This window comes from Mustelus asterias, chromosome 28 (genome assembly GCF_964213995.1).
Source record: "Mustelus asterias chromosome 28, sMusAst1.hap1.1, whole genome shotgun sequence".
Lineage (NCBI taxonomy): Eukaryota > Metazoa > Chordata > Chondrichthyes > Carcharhiniformes > Triakidae > Mustelus > Mustelus asterias.
Window position 1 is genome coordinate 28,253,395 of NC_135828.1, and position 24,756 is coordinate 28,278,150.

Here is a 24,756-nt window from a genome sequence, read left to right on the forward strand (position 1 = left end):
GTTGTCAGTTTCTGCTCAGCGACTCTGCGCCGTCGTGCGTCGTGAAGGTCGCCTTGGAGAACGCTTACCCGAATATCAGAGGCCGAATGCCCGTGACCGCTGAAGTGCTCCCCAACAGGAAGAGAACAGTCTTGCCTGGTGATTGTCGAGCGGTGTTCATTCATCTGTTGTCGCAGCGTCTGCATAGTTTCCCCAATGTACCATGCCTCGGGACATCCTTTCCTGCAGCGTATCAGGTAGACAACTTTGGCCGAGTTGCAAGAGTATGTACCGTGTACCTGGTGGAAGGTGTTCTCACGTGAGATGATGGCATCTGTGTCGATGATCCGGCACGTCTTGCAGAGGTTGCTGTGGCAGGGTTGTGTGGTGTCATGGTCACTGTTCTCCCACTGACCTGCAGAGTTTCACTGGCTGTCTTGTCTGGAGACAATACACATCTCTTTAGCCTGTCTTGATGCTCACTCCATTCACGTTGTTTGTATCTTAAAGACTTGATTAGCTGTAAGTATTCGCATTCCAACCATTATTCATGTAAATTGAGTCTGTGTCTTTATATGCTCTGTTTGTGAACAGAATTCCCACTCACCTGAAGAAGGGGCTTGGAGCTCCGAAAGCTTGTGTGGCTTTTGCTACCAAATAAACCTGTTGGACTTTAACCTATTGCCTTGTCCAGCCGGATTGGATACTTTCCTTCAGCCTGACCTACACTGTCACTGAATGCTGGATGAGGTTTCAGTCTGAATGAATCACTGCTTGTCCAGTGTGTTATGGTCCAGTGGCCATACTGCTGCACCAGTAGAGGGTGGTCTAATCATTCCATCATTCTCATTTTACTGAATGGTATCCTTTCCCAAGCTGAATATTCTCGCCAGCAGAGACTGTGCAGTTATTACCAATGAGCTACTGACCAGTTTACAACATAAATCATCAGGTGGGACACAATTCCTCTTTGTCCTTGAACTGCCAGAAGCTACCATCTCAGTTTCAAGCACTTTGATCTGTGACAGCTTAAAATCCCACTTAGTCTTCTCATGTTGTGAAGCTGAACAGGGGGGTCTTCTGGTGCAGTGAGTCGTGTTCCCTGCCTCCGAGCCCAAAGCCCCGGGGTTCAATCCCACTCCAGGAATCGGGGTGTGGTGGATCCAGAGAGTAGCTGGAATGTGAAACTTGCTGCCACACGGAATGGTTGGAGCATAAATACATGCAGTGGAAGCTCGTTAAAACAGATGAGGGAGAAAGGAATAGAAGGAAACAAAGAGTAGGAATTAATGGGTGCTTTTCAAATTGTCAGGCAGTAACTAGTGGGGTGCCACAGGGATCGGTGCTGGGACCCCAGCTATTCACAATATATATAAATGATTTGGATGAGGGAACAAAATGTAACAACTGAAAGTTTGCCGATGATACCAAGTTGTGTGGGAGGGTGAACTGTGACGAGGATGCAGAGATCCTTCAGAATGATCTGGACAGGTTGGGTGAATGGGCAAATCAATGGCGGATGCAGCATAATTTGGATAAATGTGAGGTTATTCACTTTGGAAGCAAAAACAAGAAGGCAGATTACTACCTGAATGGCTGTAAATTGGGAGAGGGGAGTGTGCAGAGGGATCTGGGTGTCCTTGTGCACCAGTCGCTGAAGGTAAGCATGCAGGTGCAGCAGGCGGTAAAGAAGGCAAATGGTATGTTGGCCTTCATTGCGAGAGGTTTCGAGTACAGGAGCAGGGATGTGTTGTTGCAATTATACAGGGCCTTGGTGAGACCACACCTAGAGTATTGTGTGCAGTTTTGGTTTCCTTTTCTGAGGAAGGATGTTCTTGCTCTCGAGGGAGTGCAGCGAAGGTTTACCAGGCTGATTCCGGGGATGGCGGGACTGATGTAGGAGGAGAGATTGACTAGGTTAGGATTGTTTTCACTGGAGTTCAGACGAATGAGGGGGGATCTCATAGAGACTTATAAAATTCTAACAGGACTAGACAGGGTAGATGCAGGGAGGATGTTCCCGATGGTGGGGGAGCCCAGAACCAGGGATCACCGTCTGAGGATTCAGGGTAAACCCTTTAGGACGGAGGTGAGGAGACATTTCTTCACCTAAAGAGTGGTGAGCCTGTGGAATTCATTACCACAGGAAGTAGTTGATGCCAAAACTTTGAATGTATTCAAGAGGCGGCTGGATATAGCACTTGGGGCGAATGGGATCAAAGGTTATGGGGAAAAAGCAGGATTAGGCTATTGAGTTGGATGATCAGCCATGATCGTAATGAATGGCGGAGCAGGCTCGAAGGGCCGAATGGCCTCCTCCTGCTTCTATCTTCTATGTTTCTCATGATAGAGTGACAGGTTGTGATGAAATTGGGTGGGAGAAGACCAGTTGGGCCGACTGACCTGTTTCTGCTCTGTACACTGGATCTAACTCCATGTAAGACTTACCCTGTGGGATATGAACTTGGCGATAAGTGCATTACCAAAACCCAGCTGCCCTGTATCCCCTTTCACTGTTCAGATAGGAATGGAGGGTAATCCCACATTCCACCACTACGCTGCATCGACATCCAAAGGCCAAAGGCCTGAATCTTTCACCCTTTAGTCCCCGCTCTCAGTGTGCCCGGCAACAGGTGGGAAACGCACCTCCAGCCGTGATCGGCCCCGGAACGTGGTGTATTCTGGCCAATTACCTGAAACACACATTGGGAAAGGTTGTGCACTGTCGGGAAGGCGGGAAAAGGTTCAGGGAGAGAGCAGGCACTGAGAAAAGTTTAAATTTATTTATTGGTGTCACAAGTAGGCTTACATTAACACTGCAATGAAGTTACTGTGAAAATCCTCTAGTCGCCACACTCTGGCACCTGTTCGGGCACACTGAAGGAGAGTTTAGCGTGGTCAATGCATCGAACCAGCACGTCTTTCAGACTGTGGGAGGAAACCGGAGGAAACCCATGCAGACAGTGACCCAAGCCAAGAATCTGGCGCTGTAAGGCAGTGGTGCGAACCACTGTGCCACTGTACTGCCCTGGGTACAGGTTGGTGTTTCCAATGTGCTCCCTAAGAGGGACAGCCGCTATGGAATTGTCTGAGGGAGCTGCTGACCTGGGAATAATGAATAGCGACGGAAAAGCTACATACACAGTGTCTAGGCAGCACAATCAAACACAAACCCCAGCCCCAGACACCTTTTCAAGTTTTATTTCAGCCCTGACAGTCCATCCCATCCTGGATCGAAGTTACAACTAAAACATAAAGACCACCTGGCCGCTCGACCCATCTGACGACCTTAAAAGCAGACGGGCCACCTAAAAATTCATTCAAATGACGCCTTTTAGAGCTAAATTGCCTGCTTGGTTGTTGGTACGATTTCTGACTCTATCACTCACCCACCAACTGAAATATTGCTTGAGTGGGCTGCACGGTGGCACAGTGGTTAGCGCTGCTGCCTCTCAGCACCAGGGACCCGGTTTAGATTCCCGGCTTGGGTCACTGTCTGTGTGGAGTTTGCACATTCTCCCCGTGTCTGCGTGGGTTTCCTCCGGGTGCTCCGGTTTCCTCCCACAGTCCAAAGATGTGCGGGTTAGGTTGATTGGCCATGCTAAATTGTCCTTTAGTGTCGGGGGACTAGGGGGGTAAATATGTGGGGTTATGGGGCTCGAGTCTGGGTGGGATTGTTGTCGGTGCAGACTCGATGGGCCAAATGGCCTCCTTCTGCACAGTAGATTCTATGAGTGCGCGATGACATTGAGACATGTGCTTCTGGGTTGAGGGTATACCTGCCTGAGCAATATAAAATTCTGGCCAAGTTCCTACGCCTCAATAAAGTAACAGGAAAGCTCGGTAGAGAAAAGTTTATAGAGAAGCCCTGATTTGTAGCCAAGCTGACTTCAATAGGATCAGCCACGATCCCATTGAACGGCAGAGTAGGTTCAAGGGGCTGGACGACCTACTTCTGGTTTTACGGTTATTTCACCTTGTGAATGACAACATGGCTGTAATGTCAGACAACGATTAAAATATCAAATATTTTTGTGAAACCTTGGATCTGAAGTATTTTTAAATTAATTGTGGTTGTGTGTGTGTGTGTTTTTCTCCTGAATAGTCCACAAGCAGTCACTCTCCAGAGACATCACTATCTCCGATTGACACCATGAATTCTCTCTCCAATTTTGAATCTGAAATGGACCACGATGGACAGGGGAATTATTCTCTTTTCCCAGCCCTCGATAACGTGACGATTTTGTCCGGAACAAGTGAAGCCTTGGAAAGGTAAGTTTGTCTGTAAGTGCTGTAAGTGTCAGTCGTGGGGGAGAGTGCCTGACTACACGTTGGTTAAAAAACATTAATTGTTTTAATAGAAGTGACGGTGGAATTATCCATGCGGCTTGTCTCTCCTTTTACGTTGGTGTCCTGGTCATCATTTCCCCTGCAATTAGCATTATTAAACCTCATTTTATCACTGATATTTGTGGGGGTTTGCTGCATGTTTATTGACTGCCATTTTTACCTACGTCACAACAGTGATTACAATCCAAAAGCTGAGGATTGCTATAAAAAAAGAGACATGCTGTTGAAACTTTTCACCTTGCACTCATCAGGGCAGACATAAGAATACCAACATTAAAGGGGACAATTTATACTGCAAGAGAAGAGAGTGCTGATTGGTTGGCAAGTGGAGGGGCTGCCATGGAGAATGCAGCAGGAAACAGTTAACTGCCAAGCTATTGTTCAAATTCAAACCAGGCAGGTTGACTCTGATTCGTAAAGGCATTGTCATGGGGAATAAACTAGGGAATGGCTGTCCCCCCAACATCCACCACATTCCCTTCATCAACCTTCTCTTTTACATCTGCAAAAAATTCAAATCGATTAGTTGAGCATGATGTGCGTTTTACAAATCTGTGCTAAAACTAACTCAAACCTCTCCTTAATTAACTCAAACCACCTGAAGTAACTCAAACCTCTCCTTAACTAATTCAAGCCTCCTTAACTAACTCAAACCTCTACTTGACTAACTCAAGCCTCTCATTAATTAACTCAAACTTTATTAAGTAACTCAAACCTCTCCTTAACTAACTCAATCTTCTCCTTAACTGACTCAAAACGTTCCTTAACTCAAAGCTCTCATTAATTAACTCAAACCTCTCCTTAACTAACTCAAACCTCTCCTCAACAAACTCAAACCTCCTTAATTAACTCAAACCTCTCCTTAACTAACTTATTATTCCTTAACTAACTCAAACTGTTCCTTAACTAACTCTAATCTCTCCTCAATTAACTCAAATGTCTCCTTAACTAAGTTAAACCTCTCCTTAACTAAGTTAAACCTCTCCTTAACTAAGTCAAACCTCTCCTTAATTAACTCAAACCTCATCAAGTAAGTCAAACCTCTCCTTAATTAACTCAAATCTCTCTTTAACTGTGGGTGGCACAGTGGTTAGCACTGCTGCTTCACCTCGCCAGGGGCCTGCCTTTGCTTCCCGGATTGGGTGTCTGTCTGTTTGGAGCTTGCACATTCTCCCCGTGTCTGCGTGGGTTTCCTCTGGATGCTTCAGTTTCCTCCCACAGTCCAAAGATGTGCAGGTTAGGTTGATTGGCCATGCTAAATTGCCCCTTAGTGTCAGCGGGATTAGCAAGGTGGGGTTACAGGGATAGGGCCTGGGTGGGGTTGTTGTCAGTGCAGACATGATGGGCTGAATGGCCTGCTTCTGCATTGTAGGGATTCTATGAACTAACTCAGACCTCTCCAAGTGCCTGTTGAGTTTTAGGCTTGATTATTGTCACCCATTATTGATGTTAAACTGACTGGAGTTACTAAGAATTTTCCTTGCACTCTTTCTTCAGCATTTGCTACTCTTCACTCCTCTGGCACCACTCCCATTTCGAGGAAAGATAGGAAGATAATGTGAAGTCAGTCCTTTACCCCCCCCCCCCCCGACGCCCCTTTCTTGCGCCCCTGCCCCTCCCCCCCCCCGGCGCCCCTGCCCCCACCCCCTCGGCACCACTGCCCCTCCCCCCTGGCGTCCCTGTCCCTCCCCCAGCACCCCTGCACCTCCGCCCCTGGTGCTGCTGCCTCTTCCCCCCCCGACCCCGGCGCCTCTGCCCCTCCCCCTGCCCCTCCACTCCGGCCTCCCCCCCCCCCTTACAAACCCCTACAAACGTTTCTCGTCAGACTATTGTCCAATTCTCTTTTAAAGGTCTCAATTGAATCTGCCTCCATCACACTCTCAGGCAGTGCATTCCGGATCATAACCACTCGCATAAAAGAGTTTTTCCTTGTGTCGCTAAAATCGAAAACGCTGGAAAACCTCAGCAGGTCTGACAGCATCTGTAGAGAGAGAATAGAGCCAACGTTTCGAGTCTGGATGACCTTTCTTCAGAGCCTTGTTCTCTCTCCACAGATGCTGTCAGATATGCTGAGACTTTCCAGCGTTATCTGTTTTTGTTTCAGATTCCAGCATCCGCAATGATTTGTTTTTATCTCCTCGTGTCACCATTGCTTCTTTCGCCAATTTCCATAAATCTGTGTCTTCTGGTCCCTCAATGGGAGCAGTTTTCACCCTATCTACGCAGTGCAGATCCTTCATGATTTAGAATACCTATATCAGAATCAGCTCCAAGGAGAACAAGTCTTAGTTTCTATAATCTATCCTTGTAACTCAAGCTCCTCCTCCCTGGAACTCTCTGGTAAACCTTCATATCTGGGTGCAGTGCCCAGAATTGGACGGGTCTCCAGAGCAGGCAATGGTTTATCATTCACAGGTTTATCAAAGCTTTCTTGCTTTGTATTCTGGTAATGGATTCTCCCCTTGAGCAAAGAACAAAGAAAATTACAGCACAGGAACAGGCCCTTCGGCCCTCCAAGCCTGCACCGACCATGCTGCCCGACTGAACTAAAACCCCCTACCCTTCCGGGGACCATATCTCTCCATTCCCATCCTATTCCTGTATTTGCCAAGACGCCCCTGCTTCCCCAGCCTCCCCCAATAGCGAGTTCCAGGCACCCACCATCCTCTGTGTGAAAAGACTTGCTTCAATGTTAAGCGTCCATAAAGGAGATCAGTTGTTCACTGCCTAGACTTGCGTCGTCTTGTGTGTCATGTTAAAGCGGTGTTATTTTTCAGGTGTTAAAATGGGCTCCCATTGGGAAATCTCTGTTTGGGAATCTCTGAACTCCTCTCCCCTGATTAAATCCCCTGTTCGTTTCTGTCCTTGATGGCCTCATGATAGCTTATCAGCATCTTCAGCAAGCCAGTCATAGACAGTGTCATGAGAAACAATATCTTTTTTGTTCCTCCCACCCAGTGAACCAACAGCTGATGTGAGTGACAAGCCAAACATGACGTGGTTGGATGCTGCACAGGTACGCACTGTTATTCATTCATTATAGCTCACGCTTTGTGCCGAGGGTGATTGGGTTATTGGAAGTTGCTTGGAACACTGTAGATCCAGTGTGACCCAAAGCGAGGAAACTTACCCAGCTTTGTCCTGCGCACAGAGCGGAGAGTTATAAATGATCAATGACCTCCCTTTCCTCCTCCTCCCCATCATCAGATGGAAGGAGTCATCAGAAACATAGAAGATAGGAACAGGCCATTCGGCCCTTCGAGTCGTGTCATTAAACAACGGTGAGACCAGTGGAGGAACTATTGATAGTGGCGCTGCTCGCGGTAACACACGTTCTTTCAGATCCCCGTGTGCTCTCAGACTCATTCCGCCGCTCAGCTGAGTATCCACACACTGGCCTCCTCTCCCTACCATGTGGTTATAGAACCGTAGGAAAGTTACAGCACAGAAGGAGGCCATTCGGCTTATCTTGTCCATGCTAGTCCGAGGACTCCCAGGTGCCTTTCAAATCCCACCTTCCTGCGCCCCGCCTGTAGCGTACAGCACTTAAGGTGCAGATCCAGGTACTTTTTAAAAGAGTTTAGGGTCTCTGTCTCTGTCTCCACCAACTTGGGCACGAATTCCAGACACCCACCACCCTCTGCATAAAAAAAGTTCTTCCTCATGTCCCCTCTACACCGACTGTCACTTATCTTGAATCTATGTCCCCTGGTTTTAGAATTCTCCACCAAGGGAAGTGATTTATCCAGCTATGTGCCTCATCTTCAATCCCAAGAGCTGTCTTGGACCACCATCTGCTCCCAACCCCCACACTCCACCCCTATCCCACATCCACATCCTTCCCACCCTCACTATTCCACTTATCAAAACAACATTTATTTAAGAACATAGTTAGAATATAACAGAAAGAATTAGCATAACTTTTACCAATTAAAATACTTAAACATGACAATGTATAATTCCTAACAGCTAGCTATCTCTGTTGTTCCAAATTAGCAGCATTCCCCATAGACATACATCCCTTCTTAAGAACCAGTTTGAACAGAAACCGAAGATGCTTACATAGGTACTAGATTTCTAGCCTCTTGACACTTGCGGAGAGTGATCCAGACAGACAACTTCTAATTCTCATGCAGCAACTTCTGGAGAAAACTCCATTCAGTAGAATCTCTGAGAAAGAGATTTATTTCCTAGATTTCCTAGATTTCAGTCTCCAGACCTCATAGAGAGCAAGAGCTACAGAGGAAACTAGCTCTCTCTAAAGATCCCAAAAAGTTTTTCTTAAAAGTTTTATTTATTAGTCACAAGTAAGGTTTACATTAACACTGCAATGAAGTTACTGTAAAAATCCCCGAGTCGCCACACTCCGGCATCTGTTCGGGGGGGTCAGTGGACCTAACCAGCACGTCTTTCAGAACATGGGAGGAAACCGGAGCACCCGGAGGAAACCCACGCAGACACAGGGAGAACGTGCAAACTCCACACACAGACAGTGCTAACCACTGTGCCACCGTGCCGCCCACTTGTTACTGTAGACAACCTTGAGTTCTCTGTGAAAGCCCAGTCACATGACCCCATCTGTCAATCATACCCTAGTCTGCAATATACCAGGGGAAAACACAAAATAACAGAACCCTGCATTAGTCCAGATTAAAACAAACATTGTAGCCATTAAGATCAATTTTGCTGCTGCAGTAACAATGCAGTGCTGCTGTACACGGACAGAATGGCTCTAATAAAAAAAACTGCTACAACAAATCCTGCACAAAAAACATCAATACATTTCTTCAAGGCACAGTATCGTCACACTGCTCATTAAACTGCCAGGGTGACCTAGGCAATTGGAGAGTGGGAAATATTGAGGAAAACAGCTGCAGTGAGAGTTTGATCAGGGGAGTGTTGGGCTCTGGTGCGCAGGTAGTTTTCTTTTGACTTGTTCATGGGATGTAAGCCTCACTGGCAAGGCCAGCAATTGCTGCCAGTCCCTAACTCCCCTTGAGAAGACTCGCTGGGACTGACATTAGCTTTTTATTCCAGATTTATTAATTCATTGATTTAAATTCCACCAGCTGCCGTGGTGGGAGCAGTGAGTTTTAAAGTAAAAGTTTATTCATAAGTCACAAGTAAGGCTTACATTAACACTGCAATGAAGTTATTGTGAAAATCCCCTAGTCGCCACAGTCCGACGCCTGTTCGGGTCAATGCACCCTAACCAGCACGTCTTTCAGACTGTGGGAGGAAACCGGAGCACCCGGAGGAAACCCACACAGGCACAGGGAGAACATTTAATGTGTGGTATCAGTACTATAAATAAACTCTATCAACATATCATTCAGAACTAGAGAGGAAATTAGAATTATACAACCACAAACAGAAAGGCTTCAGACTCAAGAATCACAAGTAGACCAAAGTAACAGAAAATTCTGCTCTATAGAATATCCCCAAGACCACATCTTCACTTGACTTGCTCACCATTCCTCAATTGGGTTTTTTTGTTGGTGTTAAAACAAGTTAGAACAAGAACAAAGAACAATACAGCACAGGAACAGGCCCTTCAGCCCTCCAAGCCCGTGCCGCTCCCTGGTCCAAACTAGACCATTCTTTTGTATCCCTCCATTCCCACTCCGTTCATGTGGCTATCTAGATAAGTCTTAAACGTTCCCAGTGTGTCCGCCTCCAACACCTTGCCTGGCAGCGCATTCCAGGCCCCCACCACCCTATGTGTAAAATATGTCCTTCTGATATCTGTGTTAAATCTCCCCCCCTTCACCTTGAACCTATGACCCCTCGTGAACGTCACCACCGACCTGGGGAAAAGCTTCCCACCGTTCACCCTATCTATGCCTTTCATAATTTTATACACCTCTATTAAGTCTCCCCTCATCCTCCGTCTTTCCAGGGAGAACAACCCCAGTTTACCCAATCTCTCCTCATAACTAAGCCCCTCCATACCAGGCAACATCCTGGTAAACCTCCTCTGTACTCTCTCCAAAGCCTCCACGTCCTTCTGGTAGTGTGGCGACCAGAACTGGACGCAGTATTCCAAATGCGCACAGACAGTAACCCAAGCTGGGAATTGAACCCAGGTCCCTGGCACTGTGAAGCAGCAGTGCTAACCACTGTGCCGCTCAATTGTGTTCCTACCTCTGTGCCAGAATCTCCGGGTTCAAGTCCCACTTCAGGATTGATGGCTGGGGAAGGTGTCTTCATAAAGCGGCCAAACAGGTTGAATCTCAGCCCGTAAATCCTTCCAATATGTCGGATTATAGGCAGTAAGGGTTTCCTGATCAGCCACACTGCAGAAGACAACGGCAAACCACTGCAGTACTTTACCAAGCATTATCATGGACCAGCCCAGTGGAAGCAGTGGTCACCCTCTGAGGGCCTGATACCTGGAGGGGGAGCTGTGGTGGGAGTTGGACCCATGCCTCCAGGGTATGGACAGGATCCTGGCTCAGCAACATTACCAGTAACCTACTCTTCCCCTGTCAGTGCTGCTGATCTGTGCACTGGAGCTTGTGTCTTCCTCAGCCAAACTGTTTGAATTCACACATTACAGAACGGTAGATTTTCCATGTATCTCCAAGAACAGGACAAACCCACACCAGCCACTGTTCTCCCAGCCTCCTATCATCAGCATAGTGACAGAAGGGATAGTACCATGAGACAACACCAACTAACCATCACCCTGCTTGTTGATGCTCAGTTAGGGTTCCATCTCCACATCTCATCAGAGTCCCTGCCCCCTGATATTAACACAGCAGCTGAGTGGCAGAGCAAGTGGGAATAGCTGTCCTTGACTTCAAGATAGCATTCTAATAAATGCAGCATTTTGGAGTCTAGGCAAAGCTGAAGTCACAGAAACATGGAAAACAGGAGCAAGTGGTATCAGGATAGTGAGTGGTTAAGGCCTGGAATGCTCTGGCTGAGAGTGTGGTGGCAACAGGTTCATAGAAAATAGGAGCAGGGGTAGGCCATTCGGCCCTTTGAGCCTGCTTCATCATCCGGTTTCCTTCCACAGTCCAAAGATGTGCGGGTTAGGTTGATTGGCCATGCTAAAATCGCCCCTTAGTGTCCTGAGATGCGTAGGTTAGAGGGATTAGTGGGTAAAATATGGAGGGATATGGGGGTAGGGCCTGGGTGGGATTGTGGTCGGTGCAGACTGGATGGGCCGAATGGCCTCTTTCTGTACTGTAGGGTTTCTATGATTTCTATGATTCTATGATTCATTATGATCATGGCTGATCTTTCAACTCAGTACACTGTTCCCTGCATTCCCCCCCATATCCTTCGATCCATAGAAACCCTACAGTGAAGAGGAAGAAGGCCATTCGGGCTTTGGGTCAGCGCGCGGGCTCCCTCAGGAGGGTTTACTGTTAATTCAGGCTGTCTGAAAAGGAATTAACAGTTCCTCTTGTTATTCACCGGGAAGATCTTAATGAGATTTTAATTTGAATTGCAGCTCTAAATTCTCCTTGTTGCTTTCAGCGCGAGTGAGGATTTTTGAGATTTGGACCTGCTTGAGGTTTTAACCTGTTTTATTACAGATTGTTCTGGAAGAGGCTGGGAGGCCATTGCACATTAAGGAAATCAAGCAGAGGATCCTGGACCATGGACTGGTACAGTCGAAGTAAGCTGGCATTTATTATAGACCCTTCGCACAGTGGGCAATGCTGAGCTGGGTGCAGTGTGATGCCGAGCAATGGAACAGAACCCCTGACGATCCCAGAGTGACGTGCTGGTCAGTGTAATTAGCTGTGCTGTGCCTCGGGTGGAATTATGCAAATGATGTACGTGTGGCAGATGGAGTTTGCCACACATGCGAGGTGTTGCATTTTGGTAAGACAAACCAGGGCAGGACTTACACAGTTAATGGTAGGACCCTGGGGAGTGTTGTTGAACAGAGAGACCTGGGGGTGCAGGTACACAGTTCCTTGAAAGTGGCGACACAGATAGACAGGGTGGTGAAGAAGGCGTTTGGCACAGTTGGCTTCATCGGTCTGAGTATTGAGTGCAGGAGTTGGGACGTTATGTTACAACTGGACAAGACCATGGATTAGGCCACATTTGGGGCACTGTGTACAATTCTGGTCACCCTAGGAAGGATGTTATTAAACTGGAAAAAGTGCAAAAAAGATTTACAAGAATGTTACCGGGACTGGAAGGTTTGAATATTAAGGATAGGCTGGGACTTTTTTCCCTGGAGCGTAGGGAGATGAGGGGTGACCTTATAGAGGTTTATAAAATCATGAGGGGCATAGATAAGGTGAATATCCAAGGTCTTTTCCCCAGGGTAGGGGAGTCCAAAACTAGAGGGCAGAGGTTTAAGGTGAGAGGTGAAAGGTTTAAAAGGGACCTGAGGGACAACCTTTTCACACACGGGGTGGTGCGTGAATGGAATGAGCTGCCAGAGGAGGTGGTAGAGGCGGCTACAATTACAACATTTACAAGGCATTTGCACAGGTTCATGGATGGGAAAGGTTTAGAGGGATATGGGCTAAACACAGGCAAATAGGACTAGTTCAGTTTAGGAAACCTGGTCAGCATGGATGAATTGGGCCGAAGGGCCTGTTTCCGTGTCGTATATCTCTGTGACTCTAAATGACCTCAGTTTTCCTGAAGAGGCCCTTGTCTTCCTCCTGGGGGTAAAATGCACTTGTTTGGATGTTAGTGAGGATGGTGATTGGCTCAGCTCGCTTGTTGCTACTGAGTGTACACTCATACAAGAATTGGAAGTTAGACAGCTGCTGGCGTCATCCTCAAACAGCAGGTACGACACAGAGCCACCGATCCCAGCTTCCTGTCGCCTGTCCAGAGCACGTCACATCCTGACTTTAACACAGCGACTGCCACTTGGAGGGAGAAAGTAGACTTGTGACAGTGAACAGGGCGGCACGGTAGCACAGTGGTTAGCACTGCTGCTTCACAGCTCCAGGGACCTGGGTTCGATTCCCGGCTTGGGCCACTGTCTGTGTGGAGTTTGCACATTCTCCTCGTGTCTGCGTGGGTTTCCTCCGGGTGCTCCGGTTTCCTCCCACAGTCCAAAGATGTACGGGTTAGGTTGATTGGCTATGCTAAAAATTGCCCCTTAGTGTCCTGAGATGTGTAGGTTAGAGGGAGGATTAGTGGGTAAAATATGTAGGGATATGGGGGTAGGGCCTGGGTGGGATTGAGGTCGGTGCAGACTCGATGGGCCGAATGGGCTCTTTCTGCACTGTAGAGTTTCTATGGTTTCTATGAGAAATCCGACTGGATAGAACTGAATGAGCACACCCTCACTTGTTAGTGTTGTGTTTGCTGCGTAGCAATTGCAAGATGATTGTTCAGTTGTCTCTGCCTGTGGTTTGTCGCACTTATTCAGGCAGTGGGAGACTTCCCTCTGGTGGCAATCGAGAGAATTGAAATGTAAAGAGTGAAGCAGCGTTGCTGCTGTTAGTACTCCCTCCTCCAGTGAAACAATCCTCACTCCTCGCTGTGTCTGAATGCCCAGAAGTGTGGTTTTTACACTGATCCAGTTCCTTAACAGAATGATAGTATGGCACAGCGCAGAAGGTTTAAGTTAAGTTTATCTATTGGCGTCACAAGTAGCCTACATTAACACCGCAATGAAGTTACTGTGAAAATCCCCTAATCGCCACACTCCAGCGCCTGTTCGGGTGCACTGAGGGAGAATTTAGCACGGCCAATGCGCCCGAACCAGCACGTCTTTCAGAGGCATCTGCCTGCGCCAACTCTTTGGAAAAGCTATTCAAGTTAATCCCGTTCTCTGGCTTTTTCCTCAGTCCTACAACATTTACCTCTTTATCCACATCCCTTTTGTACGTTATCCTTAAATCTGCTTCCATTCCCCTTTCAGACAGTGAACCCGACATCAGGACAACTCTCTGCGTGAAAAAACAAACTTTTCCTCATCTCCTCTACCTCTGGGGTGGCACGTTGGTTAGCACTGCTGCCTCACAGCGCCAGGGACCCGGGGTGGCACAATGTTTAGCACTGCTGCCTCACAGCGCCAGGGACCCGGGTTCGATTCCCAGCTTGGGTCACTGTCTGTGTGGAGTCTGCACGTTCTCCCTGTGTCTGCGTGGATTTCCTCCGGGTGCTCCAGTTTCCTCCCACAAGTCCGAAAGATGCGCTGGCTAGGTGCATTGGCCATGCTAAATTCTCCCTCAGTGTACCTGAACAGGCGCCGGAGTGTGGTGACTAGGGGATTTTCACAGTAACTTCATTGCAGTGTTAATGTCAGCCTACTTGTGACACCAATAAATAAACTTAAGTAAACTTAAAACTGAGCCTATCCTGGCTCTTCACAGAAATCCAGTCAGTTCCATTCCCCGCTCATCCCTGCAGCCCAGCAAGTTTATTTCCTGCAAGCAGCCATCTAATTTCCTTTTGAAATCATTGATCGGGAATCATCAAGTCTCCTCTTCCACCAGCCTCGTGAGTTCCAGCTCATTACCATTTGCTGTGTAAAAAGTTCCTCCTCACATTGCCCCTGTGCCTCTTGCCCAAAACCTTAAATCTATGCCCCCTACTCCTTGTATCATTCTCTAATGGGAACAGTTTTCCCCTGTCTGCCTCATCAAACCATAGAAAAGTTACAGCACAAGAGGAGCACAAGAGGTTTTGTGAGAGGGAGGTCATGCCTCACTAACCTGGTGGAGTTTTTTGAAGAAGTGACGAGAATGGTTGACGAGGGAAGGGCCGTGGATGTCGTCTATATGGACTTTAGTAAAGCGTTTGACAAAGTCCCTCATGGTAGGCTGGTGCAAAAGGTTGGATCTCAAGGGATAAAGGGGGAGGTGGCTAGATGGGTGGAGAACTGGCTTGGTCACAGAAGACAGAGGGTGGTAGTGGAAGGGTCTTTTTCCGGCTGGATGCCTGTGACTAGTGGTGTTCCGCAGGGCTCTGTATTGGGACCTCTGCTGTTTGTGATTCATATAAACGATCTGGAAGAAGGTGTAACTGGGGTGATCAGTAAGTTTGCGGACAACACGAAAATGGCAGGACTTGCAGATAGTGAGGAACATTGTCAGAGGCTACAGAAGGATATAGATAGGCTGGAAATTTGGGCAAAGAAATGGCAGATGGAGTTCAATCCAGATAAATGCGAAGTGATGCATTTTGGTAGAACTAACGTAGGGGGGAGCTATACGATAAATGGCAGAACCATAAAGGGTGTAGATACGCAGAGGGACCTGGGTGTGCAAGTCCACAGATCCTTGAAGGTGACGTCACAGGTGGAGAAGGTAGTGAATAAGGCATATGGCATGCTTGCCTTTATAGGACGGGGCATAGAGTATAAAAGTTGGGGTCTGATGATGCAGTTGTATAGAACGTTGGTTCGGCCGCATTTGGAATACTGCGTCCAGTTCTGGTCGCCACACTACCAGAAGGACGTGGAGGCTTTGGAGAGAGTTCAGAGGAGGTTTACCAGGATGTTGCCTGGTATGGAAGGGCTTAGTTATGAGGAGAGATTGGGTAAACTGGGGTTGTTCTCACTGGAAAGACGGAGGATGAGGGGTGACCTAATAGAGGTGTATAAAATTATGAAAGGCATAGATAGGGTGAACGGTGGGAAGCTTTTTCCCAGGTCGGTGGTGACGTTCGCGAGGGGTCATAGGTTCAAGGTGAAGTGGGGGGAGGTTTAACACGGATATCAGAAGGACGTATTTTACACAGAGGGTGGTGGGGGCCTGGAATGCCGGGCAAGGTGGTGGAGGCAGACACACTGGGAACGTTTAAGACTTATCTAGTTAGCCACATGAACGGAGTGGGAATGGAGGGATACAAAAGAATGGTCTAGTTTGGACCAGGGAGCGGCGCGGGCTTGGAGGGCTGAAGGGCCTGTTCCTGTGCTGTATTGTTCTTTGTTCTTTGTTTTGTTCATTTGGCCCATCGACACCCAGATGCCCTTTCTAATCCCACCTTCCTGCACACAGCCCATATCCCTGTAGCTTACAGCACCTAAGGTGCAGATCCAGGTACTTTTTAAAAGAATTTAGGCTCTCTGCCTCCACCACCAACTCAAGCAGTGAATTCCAGACACCCACTACTCTTTGCGTAAAAAAGTTCTTCCTCATGTCCCGTCTATAATTACTGGCACTTATCTTGAATCCATGTTCCCTGGTTCTAGAATTCTCTGCCAGGGGAAGCAATTTTAGTCTGTTCACTCTATCTTTTCCCCTCATAATTTTGTACACCTCTATCAAGCCATCTAAAGCTGTTTTGTATAATCTTGTTCACTTCTACCCATTCTGCCCTCAACCCCCTTTGCTCCAAGGAGAACAACTCCAGCTTCTCCTTGTAGCTAAAATCTGGAACCTCTGGTAAATCTCCTCCGCCCCTCTCAAAGATCCTCACATTTGGGCGTCACGGTAGCACAGTGGTTAGCACTGCTGCTTCATAGCTCCAGGGACGTGGGTTCGATTCCCGGCTTGGGTCACTGTCTGTGTGGAGTTTGCACATTCTCCTCGTGTCTGCGTGGGTTTCCTCCGGGTGCTCTGGTTTCCTCCCACAGTCCAAAGATGTGTGGGTTAGGTTGATTGGCCATGCTAAAATTGTCCCTTAGTGTCCTGAGATGCGTACGTTAGAGGAATTAGCGGGTAAATGTGTAGGGATATGGGGGTAGGGCCTGGGTGGGATTGTGGTCGGTGCAGACTCGATGGGCCGAATGGCCTCTTTCTGTGCTGTCGGGTTTCTATGGTTTCTTCCTGAAGTGTGATGACCAGAACTGGGTGCAGTACTCTAGTTGGGGCTTAACCAGAGCTTTATAAAGGTTCAGCATAATTACCGACTCAATGAGCAAGATTTTCCGGCCATGCTCGCCCCAAGACTGTAAAATCCTACCCAAGGTCAATGGACCTTTGCATGGTCCGTGTCCCACCTGCTACGATTCCTGTGGTGGGCAGGATGGTAAAATTCCACCCAATGTCTCTCTTTATGAAAATTCCAGATGCTTTGCTAACCACTCCCTCAATATGTCCTCCCACTTTCACACATCTACACGCTGAACACCCAGCTCCCTCCATTCCTGCACACTGGTTTCAATTATTTAATTCTTTATATTGGCTCTCTTCCTCACACTTCTCCGTGCAAATGGAATGTTGGCCTTTATCGCGAGAGGGATGGAGTATAAAAGCAGGGAGGTTATGCTGCAACTGTACAGGGTACTGGTGAGGCTGCACCTAGAGTACTGTGTACAGTTTTGGTCCCCTTATTTAAGAAAGGATATATTAGCTTTGGAGGGGGTACAGAGAAGGTTCACCAGGTTGATTCCGGAGATGAGGGGGTTAGCTTATGAGGAGAGATTGAGTAGACTGGGCCTGTACTCATTGGAGTTTAGAAGGTTGAGGGGAGATCTTATAGAGACATATAAGATAATGAAGGGGCTAGACAGGGTAGAAGCAGCGAGGTTATTTCCACTTACAATGGAAACAAGAACTAGGGGGCACAGCCTCAAAATACGGGGGAGTCAATTTAGAACAGAGTTGAGGAGGAACTTCTTCTCCCAGAGGGTAGTGAATCTTTGGAATTCTCTGCCCAATGAAGCAGTCGAGGCTACCTCGCTAAATGTGCTTAAGTCACAGATAGATTTTTAACCATTAAGGGAATTAAGGGTTATGGGGAGTGGGCGGGTAAGTGGAACTGAACCCACTATCAGATCAGCCATGATCTTATTGAATGGCGGAGCAGGCTTGAGGGGCCAGATGGCCTACTCCCGCTCCTATTTCTTATGTTCTTATGTTCTTAAATTTCATCTGCCGCTGGTCTGCCCATTCTGCTATCCTATCCCTATCATGTTGCAGTCAATTTGTATAATCCTCACTGTTCCCTCCAAGTCAGTCAGCTTTGTAATGTTATTCTGTATTCCAATATCCATCTCATTACCGAATATCAAAAAGGGTCATAGACTGAGCACTGACCTTTAGGGGACATCACTGTTTAACCATCCTCCAATCTGAAAAGCTGCTATTTACGACCACTTCCTGGTCTCTGCCCTGAAACTATTTTTTTATCCAAATGAACACAAACCTCCCATTACACGAGCCAGTTTGTTTTCAGTCTTTTATGCAGTACTTTGTCAAATGCTTTCCTAAACTCGCTGCCCTGTCTATGCTCGGACTGTCCTTGCATCCTTTCCTCAATATTAGTGTCACATTTGATGCTCTCCAATCCTCTGGCATCTCCTCCCTATCTGGGAAAAATGGGAAGCTTATGGCAAACCCTTCCAATGTCTCCGTTCTCACTTCCTTTCCCAATCTGGGATGTGAGTCATTTGGACCAGGTGACTTAGCCACTCAGATTAAAGCCCAGCCTTCCCAGTCGTGGGTAAGATCTTGGAGTCCATTATTAAGGATGAAATTGCAGAGTATTTAGGGCAGCACGGTAGCACAGTGGTTAGCACTGCTGCTTCACAGCTCCAGGGACCTGGGTTCGATTCCCGGCTTGGGTCACTGTCTGTGTGGAGTTTGCACATTCTCCTCGTGTCTGCGTGGGTTTCCTCTGGGTACTCCGGTTTCCTCCCACAGTCCAAAAATGTGCTGGTTAGGTTGATTGGCCATGCTAAAATTGCTCCTTAGTGTCCTGAGATGTGTAGGTTAGAGGGATTAGCGGGTGGATATGGGGGTAGGGCCTCGGTGGGATTGTGGTCGGTGCAGACTCGATGGGCCGAATGGCCTCCTTCTGCACTGTAGGGTTTCTATGATTCTATTTGGAAATGCATGGTAAAATAAGGCTGAGTCAGCACGGCTACGTCAAAGGGAGGTCATGTCTGACAAATCTGTTCGAATTCTTTGAGGAGGTAACGAAGTTAGACAAAGGAGAGCCAGTGGACGGGATTTATTTGGATTTCCAGAAAGCCTTTGACAAGGTGCCTTACAGGAGGCTGCTAAATAAGCTCAGAGCCAATGGTGTTAGAGGCAAGGGACTGGCATGGATAGAAGATTGGCCAACAGACAGAAGGCAGAGAGTGGGGATAAGGGGGTCCTTTTCAGGATGGCAACTAGTGACTAGCGCTGTTCCACAGGGGTCAGTGCTGGGACCACAACTTTTCACTACTTGCATGAATGATCTGGAAGATGGAACTGAGGGCATGGTTGCTAAATTTGCGATGATATAAAGATATGTAGAGGGACAGGTAGTGTTGAGGAAGTGGGGAGGCTGCAGAATGACTTGGTCAGGCGAGGAGAGTGGGAAAAGAAGTGGCAGATGGAATAGATGGCAGTGGGAAAGTGTGAGGAAAAATAGAGGCATAGACTATTTTCTAAATGGGGAGAGGCTTTGGAAATCTGGTTCAGGACTCTCAAGGTTAACGTGCAGGTTCAGTTTGGCAGTTAAGAAGGCAAATTCAATGTTAGCGTTCATTTCGAGAGGGCTAGAATACAAGAGCAGGGATGGACTTCTGAGGCTGTATAAGGTTCTGGTCAGACCCCATTTGGAATATCGCAAGCAGTTTTGGGTCCCGTATCTAAGGAAGGATGTGCTGGCCTTGGAGGAGGTCCAGAGGAGGTTCACAAGAATGATCCTAGGAATGAAGGGTTTGTCATATGAGGAGCGGTTGAGGAGTCTGGGTCTGTACTCGATGGACTTTAGAAGGATGAGGGGGGAATCTAATTGAAACTTACAAAATACTGAGAGGCCAAGATAGAGTGGACGTGGAGAGGATGTTCCACTAGTGGGAGAGACTAGAACTCGAGGGCACAACCTCAGAGTGAAGGGACACTCCTTTAAACCTGAGATGAGGAGAAATTTCTGCAGCCAGAGGATGGTGAATCTGTGGAACTCATTGCCACCGAGAGCTGTGGAGGCTGGGTCATTGAGTGTCTTTAAGACAGAGATAGATAGGTTCTTGATGAATAAGGGGATCAAGTCACAGGCAGGAGAATGGGAATGAGAATCACATCAGCCATGATTGAATGGCAGAGCAGACTCGATGGGCCGAATGGCCTAATTCTGCTCCTATGTCTTATGGTCTTCTGGTCTCACCTCCTGCCTCTCAATTCTCCTCTACCATTGGTCAGCTTCCTCTCCCTCAACCCAAGTGTTTCAGGCAAGTCAAGTAGCTGTTTGTTGAGGGATTTCTTGGTAAAGAGTAATTATATATTGCGATGGAAATTCCCTCTATAATAAACTCTGTAAACAGGGGGAGAGAGGTTTTCAGAAATGGGGGATTATTGGGAATAGGATATCTTTTGCCCTTCCATCACAATCAGTTCTGGGATGGCTTTACTCTCAGCAAAGCTGATTGAGTGCTGGCACAAAGACCCCTCATTACATACATCCAGCGAACTCCCTAATACCATCTATGTCATTGGTACCAACGTGAACCTTGACCTCTGACTGTTCACCCGCCCCCTTCAGAATGACCTGCAGCCCTTTAGTGACATCCTTGACCCTCGCACCAGGGAGGCAACACACCATCCTGGAGTCACGTCTACGGCCACAGAAACACCGTCGAGTCTCCTATCACTGTTACTCTTCCACTCTTACTCCTCCCCCATTGTGCTCTGCACTCCCCAGCGGAACCGTCACTCTCACCGTCTCCAACACAGAAAAACGATTCTTGAATGCGATGCACTCTGGGGCGTTTCTGACGACCTGCCTGCCTCCCTTCTTCTGACTGGCGGCCACCCATTCCCTCTTTGATTGCACTTCCTAAAGCTGCGGTGTGGCCACGTCTAAAAACATGTCATCCACGTAACTCTCAGCGTCACGGATGCAGTAGAGCCTCGGGTCGACCCCACACGCTCCAAAGCCCAGAACTCAGGTTGGTCACCCCTGTGGCACTGCCTGCACACGTGGTCGTCCAGACTACAAGAAGCACTTACGAATTACCACATCCTGAGGTGGTGCAACACGCAGGACTGAGATGTTCTTTTATTTTAAGAAAAGCTGGACCTCTTGCCTTAACGTCACTTTAAAGTGGAGAAAACAACTTACCCGCTCCCTGCGAGTGTGTAGGGAGTGCTGTGCCCTGCTGCTTCCTCACAGATCAGCTCCTGTATCTGTAACATAGCTCTTATTATCTGTATTCCTCAGTCGTTTATATATGTATTGATTTTATATACTAGATCATTCCCCCTTTTCTCCAAATTCCCCCTTTTCTCCAAATTCCCACTGTCTCCAAATTCTCAATTAAACCACTCTGTTCAGGTGCCACTCTGTTCCAGAACCACTCTGCTCAGAACCCCTAACAGGGGCAAAGGGACCTTTGGTGCTGGCACATGGTCAGTGCTATGTGCCCAATGAAGTTAGACGTGGGTGGCATGGTGGCACAGTGGTTAGCACTGCTGCCTCACAGCGCCAGGGACCTGGGTTCGATTCCCGGCTTGGGTCACTGTCTGTGTGGAGTTTGCACGTTCTCCCCATGTCTGCGTGGGTTTCCTCCCAGTCCAAAGGTGTGCAGGTTAGGTGGATTGGTCATGCTAAATTCTCCTTCAGTGTACTCGAACAGGCGACCAGAGGATTTTCACGATTACTTCATTGCAGTGTGAATGTAAGCCTACTTATGACTAATAAATAAACTACTTTATGTGACTCAGTCAGAGAGTGCTGGCTCTGAGTCTATTTCAATCCTACTCCAGAACTTGGGCAGGTAATCTAGGCTGGCGTTTTGGCGCAGGACTGATTCAGGGCTGCACATTCGGAAGTTCTGCCTTTCGGCTAACATGTTGAACCGAGGTATTGTCTTTTCTTCTTGGACAGTAGATCCTGAGGCGCTATTTCAGAGAAGCGCAGAACGTTTCTCCCTGGTGTCTTGCTCAGTAAGAATCCATCATGGGGCATTATTGGAATTGATTATCTGGTCGCTTATTGTATTGATGTTTGTGGGATCTTGCTATGCTTCCTATATTACAAGAGAAAACACATTAATTTGTTGGCTCCGACGTGCTTGGATAGGTGAATTGACCCGAACAGGCCGCGGACTGTGGCGACGAGGGGGATTTCACAGTAACTTCACTGCACTTCACTAAGAATAAAACTTTTAAACTTTTTAAAAAAAAGTTTGTGACATCCTAAGGTCCAAGTTAGAACAAATCTGTATTAATGTTGGTGTCAAACTGTCTTATGTCATTCACTGACTGTCATACTTTTCTCTGCTGTAGCTCCAAATCTAGCCTGGAAGCAGTCCTGTATCGGGAGGTAAGTGTTCCTTGTTGGCCTCCTGTTCTCACTATTCATTACACTGGCTCGGAGCACCCATTTTAATAAAATACCATCATCTTTCCTCAGTTAATTACTTGTTTCTTCAAAGGCAGGAAATGCGTCACAAAATGACCGCTATTTCCTGAGAAGCACAATCCCCGCTTTCCAGAGATTAATTTTATGCTCACATTCCTCTTGCTATATTTCCAAATCCCAACACTATGTAGAAATTAAATTTAAAACTGCATCCCCTGTTTCATTTCCCCCTTGAATCCCAGTGAGCTGCAGTTGAATTGACGAAAGGTGTATTTGTGTAGCAGTTATCTTGTCACTGTCTCTCAAACGCTTTCTGATTTATTCAGTGCCTAAGGTCCCAAGCATTGAAGGGATAGGAGTTACCACAAAGCAACTCTTTTCCCTCTCAGCAGCTAATCACTCCTGAACCTTGACTAAGTCTTCAGCTATTTGACATTGCAGCTATGAGAGACCTTTCTTCACCTGTTGTTCACACACAGACGTTTCGAGGAGGGATCCCTGAATAAAGAATATTCTTGGTCTGCTATCTATAGCTCAGATTAGCTACAATATAGATCAAGGATGTTTGTGGCTCAGCTACTCATTAATCAGCTCATTAAGACTATTCCTCCGCTTTAACTGTTTTAATTCTTAGAAAATTGAGTCTGTGTCTTTATAAGCTCTGTTTGTGAACAGAATTCCCACTCACCTGAAGAAGGGGCTTAGAGCTCCGAAAGCTTGTGTGGCTTTTGCTACCAAATAAACCTGTTGGACTTTAACCTGGTGTTGTTAAACTTCTTACTGTGTTTACCCCAGTCCAACGCCGGCATCTCCACATTAATTCTTAGAATCATAGAATCTTGCAATGCAGAAGAAGGCCATTTGGCCCATCGAGTCTGTATTGACTCCCCGATAGAGCATCTTACCCGGATGAACATATTCATCTGTGAATTGCCACAATTAGGCAGTGAATCTTAGACCCATGCTGACTGTGAACAGCAGGTGTCACAGTGCCTTGATGCTGAGAGTGGATGCTACCCAATGTCACAGAATCCCTACAGTGCAGAAGGAGGTCTTTTAGCCCATTGAGTCTACACTGACTCTCCGACAGTAATCCAACTGTTTGTACTAAATTTATATGTATCCATGTGTAGATTTGGTTACATTAATATATTTCTGTTTTTTGGAACGGGAGGCCAGAGTGTCTGCTACATATAGGAAAAAGGGGTGGGGGCATTAATTTTATTTTTGATTTTGGCTGCAAGTAAGGTGACAGGAATTTAACTTAAGACTTCAAATGGTAATGCATCTGTGCAATGAATAACTAAGTTCAAATTGTTTCATATAAGAAGGTGATAAGGACATGCAAGAAGACCATTTGCATAGATCCTGTTTTCCTAAGTGAGGCAGGTTGCTAGCGGAGTGCCGCAGGGATCGGTGCTTGGTCCTCTGCTCTTTGTGATTTTTATTAATGACTTAGAGGAGGGGGCTGAAGGGTGGATCAGTAAATTTGCTGATGACACCAAGATTGGTGGAGTAGTGGATGAGGTGGAGGGGTGTTGTAGGCTGCAAAGAGACATAGATAGGATGCAAAGCTGGGCTGAAAAATGACAAATGGAGTTTAACCCTGATAAATGTGAGGTGATTCATTTTGGTAGGACTAATTTAAATGTGGATTACAGGGTCAAAGGTAGGGTTCTGAAGACTGTGGAGGAACAGAGAGATCTTGGGGTCCATATCCACAGATCTCTAAAGGTTGCCACTCAAGTGGATAGAGCTGTGAAGAAGGCCTATAATGTGTTAGCTTTTATTAACAGGGGGTTGGAGTTTAAGAGCCGTGGGGTTATGCTGCAACTGTACAGGACCTTGGTGAGACCGCATTTGGAATATTGCGTGCAGTTCTGGTCACCTCACTATAAGAAGGATGTGGAAGCGCTGGAAAGAGTGCAGAGGAGATTTACCAGGATGCTGCCTGGTTTGGAGTGTCGGTCTTATGAGGAAAGGTTGAGGGAGCTGGGGCTGTTCTCTCTGGAGCGGAGGAGATTGAGGGGAGACTTAATAGAGGTTTATAAAATGATGAAGGGGATAGATCGAGTGAACGTTCAAAGACTATTTCCTCGGGTGGATGGAGCTATTACGAGGGGGCATAACTATAGGGTTCATGGTGGGAGATATAGGAAGGATATCAGAGGTAGGTTCTTCACGCAGAGAGTGGTTGGGGTGTGGAATGGACTGCCTGCAGTGATAGTGGAGTCAGACACTTTAGGA

General features: G+C 47.2%; 1 protein-coding gene across 3 annotated transcripts in view; it reads left to right on the forward strand.

Moving 5' to 3' along the window:
• Positions 1–24,756, forward strand: part of tbrg1 (transforming growth factor beta regulator 1) — a 95,365-nt gene that overhangs the window by 5,399 nt on the left and 65,210 nt on the right. For 2 of the 3 annotated variants that reach the window (XM_078199774.1, XM_078199775.1), the window contains exons 2-5: positions 4,085–4,251; positions 7,288–7,345; positions 11,877–11,959; positions 22,434–22,470. In XM_078199774.1, the coding sequence (XP_078055900.1) occupies positions 4,085–4,251; positions 7,288–7,345; positions 11,877–11,959; positions 22,434–22,470 (345 nt within the window). The remainder of the gene's footprint in view (positions 1–4,084; positions 4,252–7,287; positions 7,346–11,876; positions 11,960–22,433; positions 22,471–24,756) is intronic. The other variant, XM_078199776.1, reaches the window with a different exon arrangement.